Source organism: Trichosurus vulpecula, chromosome 7, assembly GCF_011100635.1.
Source record: "Trichosurus vulpecula isolate mTriVul1 chromosome 7, mTriVul1.pri, whole genome shotgun sequence".
NCBI lineage: Eukaryota > Metazoa > Chordata > Mammalia > Diprotodontia > Phalangeridae > Trichosurus > Trichosurus vulpecula.
This window is the reverse complement of record NC_050579.1, coordinates 246,164,652-246,178,066: the sequence shown is the minus strand read 5'-3', so window position 1 is coordinate 246,178,066 and position 13,415 is coordinate 246,164,652. Positions and strand designations below refer to the sequence as shown.

At 43.2% G+C, this 13,415-nt stretch overlaps 1 protein-coding gene across 1 annotated transcript; it reads right to left on the bottom strand.

Moving 5' to 3' along the window:
- Positions 1-6,620: 6,620 nt before the first annotated feature.
- LOC118856624 (natural cytotoxicity triggering receptor 2-like) lies at positions 6,621-12,086 on the bottom strand. The gene is made up of 5 exons (XM_036767025.1): positions 11,931-12,086; positions 10,913-11,254; positions 9,739-9,862; positions 7,736-7,857; positions 6,621-7,199 (listed from the first exon to the last, which is right to left on the bottom strand). Exons 1-5 carry the CDS (start codon positions 11,980-11,982, stop codon positions 7,147-7,149), a joined length of 693 nt encoding a protein of 230 aa, XP_036622920.1. The 5' UTR covers positions 11,983-12,086; the 3' UTR covers positions 6,621-7,146.
- Positions 12,087-13,415: the final 1,329 nt, after the last annotated feature.

Below are 13,415 nucleotides of genomic sequence, written 5' to 3'. Positions count from 1 at the left end.
GCTAAACAGTGAAAGACACTGAGAGGCACCATGAGTGCTCCTTCCGGCTTAGCTCCTCAGTGATATCGTTGACCACCGTCCTATAGATTGAATGTCCATAACCTAAACCAACCAACTGTGCACAAGGTTACTTGTTGAGTGCTGTGGACCTGCCTACTGCCTGAAATGGGAGCAATCTATGGTGAGATTTTCCCTCAGAGAGGTAGAACTTTGATACATCCCCCCTTGTGCTGTACCCTGGTGTTTGGGATGGTGAGCAAGGGAGAAAAGGACTCTCACAGAGACTGTGTCATCCCCAAGTGTCTATCCCTTCTATTTTGTCATGTTTCCCCAGAAGTTGCCCAGAGAGCTCAGCCTGTGTTTCATAGACTTGTCTGCGCTGTCCTAGCCCTACTCCTGCTTGGTAAGGAATGCTCCAATCCAAACTCCTGCACTAGGCTTCCTAATCCATTGATCCCCCTGAAGAACCAAACCCAACATCACCACCCTATTTTTTTTACTTTTTATCTCCATTACCCTACAGTGGGATAGTCTCTTCTTTATTATTGCTTGTGTTAACTCCCAAGTGCCCTCAAAAAATCTGTATATTATAGACATTTCTCCTTTGGGAGAGAAAGGGAAAAAGCCTTGATGAAATACCCCAAAGATGGAACATTTTCTCAGTTGGGATTCAATGGAAGATGTCTTGTGAATGTCCTTGTACCAGAGAGCCCAGTGCTCAAGAACTACTAGTCTGGTTACCCTGAGGGAGCATTTCTGCTGCATAGCAAGAGGCTGTAGAAATAAATGAATCTATAAATACATACATACATACATACATGCATGCATGTGTGTGTGTGTATGTGTGTGTGTATATGTACCTGGGTGCTAAGACTACTGGAGTTTTCCAAGGTAATAGATTCTGCTTACTCAACAGATGTGTGAGATCCACAATTCTGTGTTTATTTTTGACTTGTCCTAAATCTTCCCCACTTTTTATCAAAAGACATGTTTCATAACATTACCCAATTCAGGCATGATAACTTGACCAAACAGGAGATCACTAAGTCATGCTGAGATTCCTAAATTCTCAAAGCCCCTCTCTAGGTACATGAGGAGCACCTGTTCCCTGGTCAGATCTCTCTTTCTTAGAAGTCCTTATTCTGTTTCTTTTATTCAAATTTAAAAAATTCCAGGGAATAACATACTTTTTAAAAAATATATATATTAACTTCTTTTTAGTTTACAACATTCAGTTCCACAAGCTTTTGAGTTTTAAATTTTCTCTCTCCCTCCCTCCCCTTCACCTGCCCATGAAGGCATGCAATGTGATAAAGCCTCTACATATACATTCATATTGAACGTTTTCACGTTAGTCATGTTGTAAAGAAGAATTATAACCAATGGAATGAACCACGAGAAAGAAGAAACAAAACAAAAAAGAGAGAGACCAAATAGTATGTTTTGATCTGCATTGAGACACTGTATTTCATTCTCTGGATGTGGATAGCATTTTCCATCATAATTTTTTTAAGTAACCAAAATCTATGTCTTATTCTTCCTGTCTGCTTTCCACTGTCTCCCCACACCTGACCTCACTCTTTTGGCAAGAAGAAAAAAACCCACTGGAATGAATAGTTTGCAGTCATTCTGCAGTCATGTCCTACTCTTTGTGACCCCATTTGGGGTTTTCTTGGTAAAGATACAGTAGTGGTCTACCATTTACTACATCAGCTCATTTTACAGATGAGAAAACTGAGGGACACAGGGTTAAGTGACTTGCCCAGGGTCACAAAGCTAGTAAGTGTCTGAAGCCAGATTTGAACTCAGCCAGATGAGTCTTCCTGACTCCAAGTTCAGTGCTCTTTTCACCTAGCTGCCTGAAAAACAATTATATTGAAACTCTTTTGCAAAACATTTATAGAAAAATGTCACATACCCAGGTTGAAATGCCCCAGTCTATAAGAACCCACCTCAGGAAAGTACACATTGGAAAGGAAAGGAAAAATACAATGTTGTAGGTTTCCAAGAAGACAGGGGAGAGGGGTTCAAATCTGGTTGGGGGATCACACAGGTCTTCAAGGAGTTAGGATTTCATTTTTTTTTTTTGTTGGCAGAGAAAGGCATTTTATTACGCTCCTTGAGAGAGCGGGGTGTAGTGCTCACGGGAACACTCACACTGATACAGCTGCAGGAGCAGGGGTAACCATTCTCTCCACTCCTGCTAGAGTCATGGTTAGTTTACAATCTTTGTTTTTTTACATTGTTTTCCTAGGTTATACAATTTATATAAATAGGATAATAAGGATACAGAAGCAAAAGTGAAGTTAATTAGATTTTCCTTGTCTTAGTTTAGGATTAAACTATATTCTTTTACTTCCCCTACTTTCCCTCTTTAACATATGCAAATTATGCAAATCAGTTGGCCTGGATTCTTGACCAAGACTAGACCCTAGATAAGCTTGAACTGGTTCAAGTGGGTTTGGCCTCTAATTCCCCAGACTGCCTTCTCAAAAAGCATTCAAATGCATACAAGCCTCTGACCTCTCACTTGACGGTCCTTGAGGCCTGGTTTTTGCTAAAGCTGGGGTGAGGGAGGGCGGGGAAGCACACCTTTAGTTTTGTGGAAACAAAACTCCTCCTCCCATTTCTTACAATTTCCCCCTCTTCTTTTATTCAAATTTTTGTTTCCACATTTTTAATATTCCCTCACTCTCTTTCTCATCTGAATTTTTCTCCTTAATCATCACCCCCTTAAATATGGGAAGGATTGATCGACGTATTGATAAATCAAAGGGGGCAGTCCTCTTTGTAAATACAGATACAGAGACCCAAAAGAAAACGATAATGCAACTGTCCCTTTAAGATTCAAAAGTCTCTTCCCATAAGCTGTCTGGCAGGGAACATCAGTGAAGTCTTCTGGTCCTTGGTATTTGTTCCAGCTATCTCCAGAATCTTCTTCTTGCCTTCTTGTAGGAACCAGCTTTCTTTCCATTCTCCTACAAAAGTTACCTTGGCACAATTTTCTAATCCTTATACCCTGATCATTTTTCAAATTCAAAGTTGGAACTTTGGCCAATTGCCATGTTTAAGAAATTTTACATCAGAACCCAGTTCCTCATACTTTACATTAACTCTTTACATACTTTACTTAACATGCTTTACATTAACGTTTCCTCACCAGGAGGATGATAAAGGAATTAACTAAGGAATTAACAGCAGACTCCAGCATATACATAAATACATTAGATAACCAATTCTTAACACAGTACATATAATATCATAAACTTTTAGTCATGCCATGTTTCTTTGATGGCATTTACAAAATAAACCACAAGTCATTCTTCTTTTAACATTACTAATTGTAACAAAGCTTTAGACAAGCATGATATTAACCAAATAATAAAATATTCTCACAAGCCCTTGACCTAATCATCTCCACACCATTTCCAAGAAAAAAATCTAACTTAACACTAATCCCAGTCCTAGAGAAATCTAAGATTTTCCATAATCAATTATTTTAATAGATTTACAAAACCTTCTGATTATAGAAATTTGCCACCAAGAGAGTAGGGACTTAGAGTAAGGGGACCATATTTTCCCCAGCTTCCTGTCAACTCCAGGCAGAGGCTGTGTCAAACTGCAAGCTGCATTGCGCCAGGCTTAGTCTGCCAGGTTTCAGTTGAGGCATCAGATCAAGACAGTCCCACCTCAGCACATGCTGAACAGTTGCCCCCTCAACTTTGCCAAGAAATCATACCTGCAGCTCATGCCTGCCCTCCCACAGGGCTGCTGGCATCTTGGGTCAGCCTTCCTTGATACTCACACCTGGAGTTAGACTCAGAAAAACAGTCAGTTAACAGTCCAAGTCTTTGAACGGCAAGTTCCAATGATCAGTGACTATTGCCTAAGGAACATCCTTAAAGCTAACTCTAAATAGCTTGCATGCATTTCCTCCCTTGTTCATTAAATCTTCCCATTAAGTTACTGCTCTAACACATTTGCATCAGTTTCTCCTCTATTTTTTCTATTCTTCTCTAATTATACCTGATCTGAAAGAATTGAACCATATGATTTTTATCTTTATGCTTTAGATGATGGAATGAATTCATATCCACATTTAACTTTTTCCATCAACACAATTCTACAACTTATTTCTCTTAAAGAGACTTACATTGAAATTCCTTTCCCCAAACTGAAAATGTCTCTGATTTAGTTCCAGTGATTAATTACACTATTTGTATCAATACCTAATTGCTGTTATATCACTTTAGAACATCTAAGGACCCTATCCCACAAAGATACAATATAACTTTATATCCCAGCCTTAGTCTATGGGATAATGATTCAATAATATTATCTCATAAAACTTCTTCCCCCCCTCTTTTCAGGTTTTTGCTCCCACACTTCTTATTCACTCCTATTCTCAATTTGTTTTAACATTAATTCACATTCTTCATCATCTTCCCCATCAACTGTTTTTACAATCAACATTTTTACCCTCCCTCCTTCATTAAAATATACCACCCCCATTCCCTGAACGGCACTCTGTACAGTTTTGGTAACCAATTGTATAATACAGGGTATACATAGAGGTAACAAGAATAGGCCACATAATGCTAGCAGGAAGACTCCAATAATTTGTTTCCACCAGGAACCCTTGAACCAATAAAACCAAGAAGGATTGAATGGACTGGTCCATGTCTGAACTGGGACATGTGCTAGTTTCCTGATACTGTTAGTAATTTCTTTTACAGCCTGTCCATTATCATCTATTTTTATGCAACAACTAGGGAGATTGAGTTTCCCACGAACACCTCCCTCTTCTGCTAGCAAATAATAAGATAGCCTCTCTGGTTTGGGTGGCCTGATCAACCAGTAGGTCCAATGCCTCGGCAGTCTGGTTGGTGATAATCTTTATCACAAATTTTGAACAATTCTTTGTGGGTGCCACTCATCTCCCCACCCATTGGCATCCCTGGTGACTGTTAGGGAAGTACCTATCCCCCACTTGAAGCTCTCACTTGGGGGCACTAGATCATCATATAGCTGTATTCCCAATTTGTTCCCTTCTTGTCCTGCTAAAAAGAAAAATTTTGATCTCACCAACCCCACATAGCACACCCCTGTCCAATTTAAAGGGAGATGGGTACAGGCCGTATGGCCACAAATCCAATAATGTCCTTTTAGGGCTGGTTGCTCTGTCTTGTGTATTTTGGAAGCATTCCAAAGAAAGGGATAATATTGCTTATCTTGGAACCCCAAGGGCCCTCCTTGGTAAGACCGCGTTCCATTCCTTCGATATTGGCACCTCCACAGCTGCTCTGTCCTTCTCCACTCACACTTTTCTACCCGGGGGCTATTTGTTTTGTTACTTTTACTCCAAAAAGTATCAAAATGTCCAAAATAAGAACCATTATCCCATCCCCACTGTCTATAAGGATCCAGGAGTATTCCACTAGTTTTTCTTTCTGCTTGACACCTTGCTATAGCTACCGAGTGCCAGAAATTCTGACCTATATTACCCTTACTCATAAGCCTTATACCACAAGAGGTCATTAGGTCTGGTATGGAAGAGACCGATTACTAAGGATCCAGGCCGGACTCAGAGGTACAGGTACCCAGGGCCAATTTTCAAGTTGTTGTGGACCCCTACAGATCCAACAATTGGTTACATTAAAAGTTCTGGCAATGACTTCCATCAGTTGAGTAAACTTATTCTCCTCCTTCCATGGAGGGGAGATAGGGGCTCCGATGGTCAGAGCCATCCAAGTAACCAGTCCAATAGGCGTGGATCTGGATTTCTTGCCTAATTTTTACCTTAAGTTACCTAACTTTACTAATTTTTAGCTCTCTTTTACCTTTTCCAGAAGAAATAAGCTTGTGCTTTCCCTTATGCCTCCCCCCTTATTCTGATGGAGCTCAGTAAGCAGGACCTTAGAAACAGGGAGAATAGGAAGGAGTAAGGCAGGCAGGTGAACATGACCCTGTGTGACGGCAACCACACTGGCACACCCAGGATGGCTGCTGACACAGGTTCTTAGATCTGCTTTGCTAGGAAAGACAGCTGTTTCAGTGGTCAACAATCCTTTTAATCACATAAAATACAGACAGAAGAAATACAGAGAAGAAAAATAAAGACCAACAGACAGGGCTCCACAACCTGAATGAAAGCTTTACATCCATCGCTGAATCGAGAGAGCCTTTACCTCTGAGCAGTCAGTGAGTTTGGAACATATGTCCACCAGAGTCTTGACCAGGGAATCATATCTTTCTCATAAGCCATCTCCCAAAGCAAAAGCTAACCTCTCCGAATATATACTATTTCAGCTAATAGGCTCAGAGCCAGAAGGTTTCACAGTTCTCCTGATTCAGTGCCTAATTAGCAAAAGATGTGTAAGCCTTCCTACAAGCAAGCAAGCTTCCCTTAATGGGATCCACATGAGTCCTATTGGTGGGCAGGGAACATCTTATTCTCCATTAACCTTACACCCTGTTCTAGAGCAGATGTGTCCAAACACAACATGTGGGCTGCACAATGCACACAATGTTACCAAGGGCAGCCTGAACCAGATTGAGACATAATTGGGAAATAGGTAAGAAAATGAATAAATATATAATATAATGCAGATGATATTAATAAGTGTTTTTTATAAGTCAAATGTAACATACAGGGATCCTTATGTACAGGTTACTGGCCCCCATTTATACTTGAGTTTTATATGATGTTCCAGAGAATGTGAAGAACCCAAAGTGGCCATAGGGGAGAGTCTCTGCAGGGAAATGGTGAGAAAGGATCAATAATTGAGTGCCACAATATGAAAGCTCTTGAGGACCAGGAATTTGAATTTCATATCAAATGCAATGAGGAGCCATTTGAAGGCCTCAAGGGAAAGAGACTGACCCATATACAGAGCAAAAAGAATGTCAGGAAGAAACATGGGGTGCTTCTCATCACAAGAGAAAAAAAGAGGGGAGCTCTGAGGTCCACTCAGAGCAGAAAGGGCAGGCAAAGAGTTTCAAGAATCTGGGCAGGGAATCAACATGGTGGTGGCAGCTGGATTCCCTGTTCTGATAGGGAAATCCCCATAGTGCCTGTAGCCTGGGCCAAGTTCAGGATGACAGGAACAAGCCTCAGGTTGGGAGGTACATTGAAATGAATTCATTTCATTTTAGGTCATTTTGATCCTGAGAAATCTCAAATTGGCTCCTTCCTTTTCCTGAGGAAAAATGAGAAAGTTCAGTTAATAAATCTTTCCCCTTCTCCTTTAGTCTGAAATTCTTACTTTTTTTTCCTCTAAGTCTGACTCAAATCCACCCAGGCCTGAGGTCCTGGTAGAGACCCAGACCTAGGATCAGAATCAATGGCAGAAAAAAAAAACAAAGCAAAAACCAAACAAGCCACCATTGTCACTTTCTCCTTACTCCATATCCTTCCTTCTCATTTGGAACACAAGCAGGGTGGCTCTCTTACTAGACATCCCCATGACCTCCAGTTGACCACCTCCAGGCCAATGCCAGAAACAGCCACTTCTATTCAGGTTGACATTTCCTCCTCTTTGTTTATCACTGTTGGCTTTTTCAAGGAATTCTCAACCATACCACCTCCAGGTGTAGCCCTAAGAATGAGACTCTTAGAAATGCCTGGGCATCTTTCCTTCAGAGCTTGGGGCTGGGGGAACTGTTTCTGTCTGGTGTATGAAAAGGCCCATGCTTCCAGAATTGCAATGAAGTCAGATCCAGGGTCCCCACTTACCTGGGCCCCTGCACCTGCCCAGCAGAACAACCAGAGCTGTGAAGACTAGGCCTTTGGTCACGATGAGCCCACATAGCACTTGGATAACCAGGGAACTGGAGAAAATGGAAGAGTGTGGTGGGCTATGGGAGAAAGGAAAAGAAGAAAAGTGAGATACAGCCACAGGGAAAGTGGTGTGATAGTGGGATGAGTGACCTTAGGTCTGGGCCTCAGCCTAACCTGTGGAGGTTTCCTACATTTTCTCTGTTGATTATCTCCTGTGTGTGTTATCTCCTGTATACTTTGTCCTGCACATAGATTGTTCTACAGAATTGTTTGCAAATTGTCTCCCCCGTTTTTCTGTGAGTTCCTTTAGACAAGAGATGATCTTGTTTTCCTTCTTTCTCAGATCTTAGCAGAGTACTCAGCACACAGTAGGCACTTAGTAAATTCTAGCTAACTTATTGGCTGACTTACTGTTGGAATCCTCTTCAGGCGCTGTTTACATTTGGTGCATAGTTTGTCCATTTTAAAGGATTAATGGCTTGAGGGTGAAGAAGAGGAGGCTTCCCTGGCTCCCCAAGGGAACACCAACAGGCTGGAAGCTTCAGAGAATAAAAGAAGAAGGAAGGCATTCAATGTGAGACACCAAGGAGGAGAAAGGGAAGAGATAGTAAAAACCACACATGCTTTAGTAGGAAACCTGCTCATCACTTATCCTCACTTTGTGACTTCAGGATGTAGGAAGATTTGATTTTTGTTTCTTTTTCTCTTGTCCCAGGGGCCCAAAGTAGGACTGAGGTCTCTGAATGAATCCAGGAGCATTTATGAATTAAGAGCCTACCCAGAGCCAGGAGCTGCCCTACATGGGGGGGAGAGAGGACAGAAAGAAAGAGATTTCATCCTGCAAGGAGCTCCAGGTGTTCTGGGTGAATGACAACACATCCAGCATTAGGTGGATACAACATTCTAACCAGATAAATACAAAGGAATATTTAGGGAACTCACTGGCAATTAAGGGGAATGAAGAAAGTCTCTTGTAGAGGGAGGTGCTCCAGTTGAGCCTTGAAGGAAGCTGCAGACAATTAAAGGTGGAGGTGAGGAGGGATTGCATTGGAGGCAGGGGACAGAGTCAGTGCAGGCATGGAAATGAGAACTGGCATGTGGTGTGTGAGGAAAAGCAAGGAAGACAGTTTGACTGAAGCAGTGAGGGTGTGGAACACAGGAAGGTTCTAGAAATCTAGAAAAGTTTACTGGAGTCAGAGTCTGAAGAGTGTCAGATGGAAGCCAGGAATTTGGATTATGTTATTTAAGTAATAGCGATCCACTAGAGGTTCTGGGGTGACATCTGCCCTCTCAGCATGAGAGACCTCTGCCCATCAGCATGAGAGAATTCTGCCCACTGTATCAAGAAGAGAGAGTCGTTTAACAGAAAGGAATTTTGGGATTTGTCTGGTTTATCTGGAGGTGAGGAAGTGGAGGAAACAATAGCCACTGTCCAAAATGTAGTAGTGCAGGAGGGGAAGGGCTCAGCACAGGGATGGGGAACCTTGGGCTTTATAGGTCTGTAAGTTCAACCCTTTGACTAAATCCAAATTTTACAGAAAAAAATCCTTTTATTTTTATAATTGCATTTTTGTTCCTCTTCGATATTTTTTTATTACACCTAAATATTAATGCAGCCTTCCAAAGTGAAAATGTTCTCCAAACCTGGCTTAGCATATGACACAAGGCAGAGTGGGTTCAGGACTGAAAAATGCCAGACTAGGCAGAAAAGAAACCAGATTTCAAGCCATCTTCAACTTGGAAATGAACAAAAAGGGGGAAGCTTGTAAGAACAATCCCACTAGGCCCAAGGAAAGCATCATCTCCCTGTGTTTGCCCTTTTCTTCTCCCATCCAGAAGGGAAGGTTGGAAAGAGGTCACTTTGGACTAAGAGTCTGGGGCAACACAAGTGAGCCACACATTAACTGCTGAGGCTGGGAGCTCTTGAAACACACTGGATTTCCATGAAGGGGTTTTACCTGCTGGTGGCCAAGGGGGTGGCAGAGGTGCTGAGAGGTGTCTCAGTGGTACTTTGAGAATGTTTGGTGCTAAGAGGTGTCTCAGTGATAGGTCGAGAAAGCTTGGTGGTCTTCAATGTTGTGGCTGAAAAAAGAACAGGAATGAAACATTTGGCCCTTGACCCAACAAATGCACTTGCCTGCTCTTCCCTGGAGGGGCCAGAACACTAGGCTGCTGGTCCCAGTGAGGTGTTGGGCCTTGAAAATACATTAGGCATCATACGCAGGCATGCTGTGGGCTAATATATTATATTATGTCATATCCCATTCATTATGTACTGTTGAGTACTCTAGCCTATAGTTTCTACTGCTAATGTCACCATCAGACTCCTCTGCCATGCCCAGGCCCTCTGACAGCCTGACCCAGGATACTCCTAAGGGATGCTTCCTCTATCCCCAGGGGTGTGGTGTGGTTCTTGTCCAGAATGAAGGCAATATTAATAATCCTCAGATGCAGAGCATTTGTAATTCACAAAGTGAATTTCCCCCATTCATTGTTACCATTGTACTCTTCCCTCGCCACCTAAATTTTACAAATGAGGAACTAAGCCTAAGAGAGGTGGAATGACCTCTCAGGGTCACAATATAAGGCAGTTTGATAGCTAAGATGACTCTGTGTCTATGCTCTTTCGTTAGAACCTGCCAGGATCTGCTTCAACAATACCTCTAGTGGAATCACTCCCCCTTGTCTCCTGGGGCTAGAGCATCAGGCATCCTCAATCCATGAGACACAATTCTGTGTCTGTGTGTATGTTGGAGAAACCTTATGTGTGTCTGTGCCTGTGTAAGCCACAAGTGCATTTGTATGAATGAGTGTGAGTGTGACTCAGGATACCCAAGATGTAGATGCTCCAGGAGAAACATCTGCGGTGCATGGAAATGAGACCAGAGAAGAAAATGCCTCACCTTCCCCAGGGATGAAAAGAACTACCACCAAAACAGTGGTGTGGAAAGAAGTGAAGAGAGGGTGAGAAAGGGGAGGGGCAGGAAGCTGGAGGAGTGAAAGAGGCTGAGCAGCTTCTCCCTGGAGACCCCAGAGAGGCCTAAGGTCACATCCTAGCCCTGGGTCATGTCCACACTAGGTACCTAATAATCTCTGCTTGAAAGGAAGGGGATTGAGTTGGCAGGGACTTACCTGAAGAAATCTCTAAGCTGATTGTCCGGGTATCATAAATAATGTTGTTGACAGAGTCATAGATTCCACACAGATAGATTCCTGAGTCCTTCACCTTGAGGTTAGACATGGTGATGGTGATGGTACCAAAGGAGGGGTCATCCTTCAGGGAGACTCGTAGGTCATTAAGTTCCCAAGTTAAGAATGACTTTGCAGTAATCAGTCTATCACACGATTTTCCATTCTCTCTCACTTTACACCAGGCTTTCCACCTGTTCTCAGCTGTCTGGGGTTCGTAGCTACAAATCACTCTGAGTGTCTGCCCCTCCTGGTACTTCAATTGGGTCACTTGTCCCTGTGAACCTGAAAAAGAGATTATCAGGTCAGGGGGAGCCCAGCTGAGTCTCCCTTGACTCCCCTCCCTTCCTTGACTGAAGAATATGAAAGAGGTAAGGGCGCTGGTCTCCTCAAGTAGCCTCTTCTTCTAAGAAAATATGCCTCAAAGAGCCAGCCGCTCACACAGGGGAGCCTCCTGATCAGTGGTGTGCTAGTAAACAATTAACAAGCAGTTCTCTCAATCTTTCTCTTTCCCTCCCTCTGTCCCTCTTCCTATTCTTCCCTCCCCCTCCTCTGTCTTTTCTTCTCTCACTATATATGTACATACATACATACACATACACACACACACACACCCATGTACATATATGGATATGATATATATTAAAATTTAATATGCATTATTAACATCCTCACCATCACTTTTTTAAGCCAAGTCAATATAAAACAATAAATCAACTCTTCATTTGTATGCAGTCTTTGCCAATTTTCAAGGTGGAAATGCTCTTGCTGAAAATTTAACAGCCAGCTCTTCCAAGCCAGCGTGAGCTGGCTCCAGCACACCACTACTCCCAGCCCTCCTCAGGCCCTCCTAGCCATACAACATTGTACTCCCTCCCTTCTGTCACTCTCCTCTCTCTTCTCTGCTCCCTGTCAGTCACCAACTCTAACCTTCCCTAACCTCCACCGCTCCCCCAAATACCCATTAATAGAATAGGCAGCAGCAGTAGTAGTGGGGCTGCTTGGGCCATCATGCATCCATGGGTCCAGAAACACGGGACATTGGAGGTGATGTCTTCATGCTGTCTCTGGGCTCATGGATGGCAGGAGGGTGTTGGGGCTGATTCTCCACTGCCTGATTTTGAGCCTCTGAGAGGAAAGAAGAAGTAAGAGAGAGTAGGGGAAACTATGCTTGGGGAAGTGGGAGGAATGGAAGGAGCAGAAGTGCTGACCTCATACAAGGGAAGTAAGAGCACGTACGTCTGAGGGATTCCATTGGTCAGGGCTCTGACCCCCAGGATGACCTAGGCAGCCTCCTCAAGAAGAGTTTTGGCCCTTAAAACCACTAATGGAGTGTGTGTTACACCACAGGCTTCCTGATCTCAGATACATCTGTCCCATGTTTAGGGATCCAAAGAGCCTGGGCATGGGGGAGAGGGTGAAGGTAAGGAGAACTGGGCCTAGCACTTCATCAGGATTCAGGCAAAAAGAAATGGAGGTGTCTGATCTGAGAGGATGACTTCAGATGGATGGTGGCTGCTAGGGACATGGGGGTCTGTTTAGGCAGAACTTCCAGGACAGGAGGATGTCACCTTCTCACTGCCACTTCCCTTGTCCTCTCCCTATGGCCAAGAGGAATCAGTGGTTCACTGATTCCTGGTGGCACTAAGTCCTTGCCACCCAGCATTCTCTGTCCTTTCTCCTTCCCCAAGGAAGTGATTAGGGTTGAAGGAGTGTGTTGGCAATCAAAACAGGCTCTTAGCACTCAGTTCAACCAAGTGCCCTTAAAGAGTTTGGTTTATGTTTCCTTGATTAGATTGAGAGTCCTTGGTGACTGCCTTGCCTCAGGGGAGGGCCTAGTTTACATGGGTTTGAGTGGCATGTTTCTGACATCAGAGGCTTTTAGACCACGTGGGTTTAAATCTCCTCTTTGTGATAATTTGAGGTCACGTGGGAAAGTCGCATGTGTGACTCACCCTTGACCCTGAAAAAGATATACAACCAGGGTTTGGCTTTCTCTTTTTTGTAGCTCTTACCCATAGCCATGGTGTGGTGCATGACTCTGGGCCAGTACTTGTTAGGAGCTCCCAGGCTGAACCTAGATGTTGGTAACTATGAATCTGTATTGGGTCTGTCTGTCAATGTTTGTAATTTGTTTGTATTTGCTCTGAAGTTCAGGGAGCTGGCTTTTTCCCCTGAACTAACTGAGTGGTATTTGTATGCTGAATTAAAGTAAACTTGTTAACCCCATTACATTCCTTTCCTTACTGAAGCAGATCAAAAGAAGCTGGGCTTTGGTAGCATTCTTGTTGTTGGGCTTGTGTTGGTCTTTCACCCCCACAACAGCTGCTAGCCAGATTGTTAAAACAGGGAGTTAGGAGAATGGGAGCAGACACAGAGAGTTCTGTGGTCTAATCAGAAATTATTGTCCATTATTCGGCTGGGGGGAGGAAAGGATACATCTAGG

Coding starts and splice junctions, on each gene's coding strand:
- LOC118856624 (XM_036767025.1), bottom strand. CDS start 11,982: ATGATGGCCCAAGCAGCCCCACTACTACTGCTGCTGCCTATTCTATTA. Junction 11,255..11,930: donor GCTGCCTATTCTATTAATGG/GTATTTGGGGGA, acceptor TCTCTTTTTCAG/GTTCACAGGGACAAGTGACC. Junction 7,200..7,735: donor GGGCAGGTGCAGGGGCCCAG/GTAAGTGGGGAC, acceptor ATTTTTCCTCAG/GAAAAGGAAGGAGCCAATTT.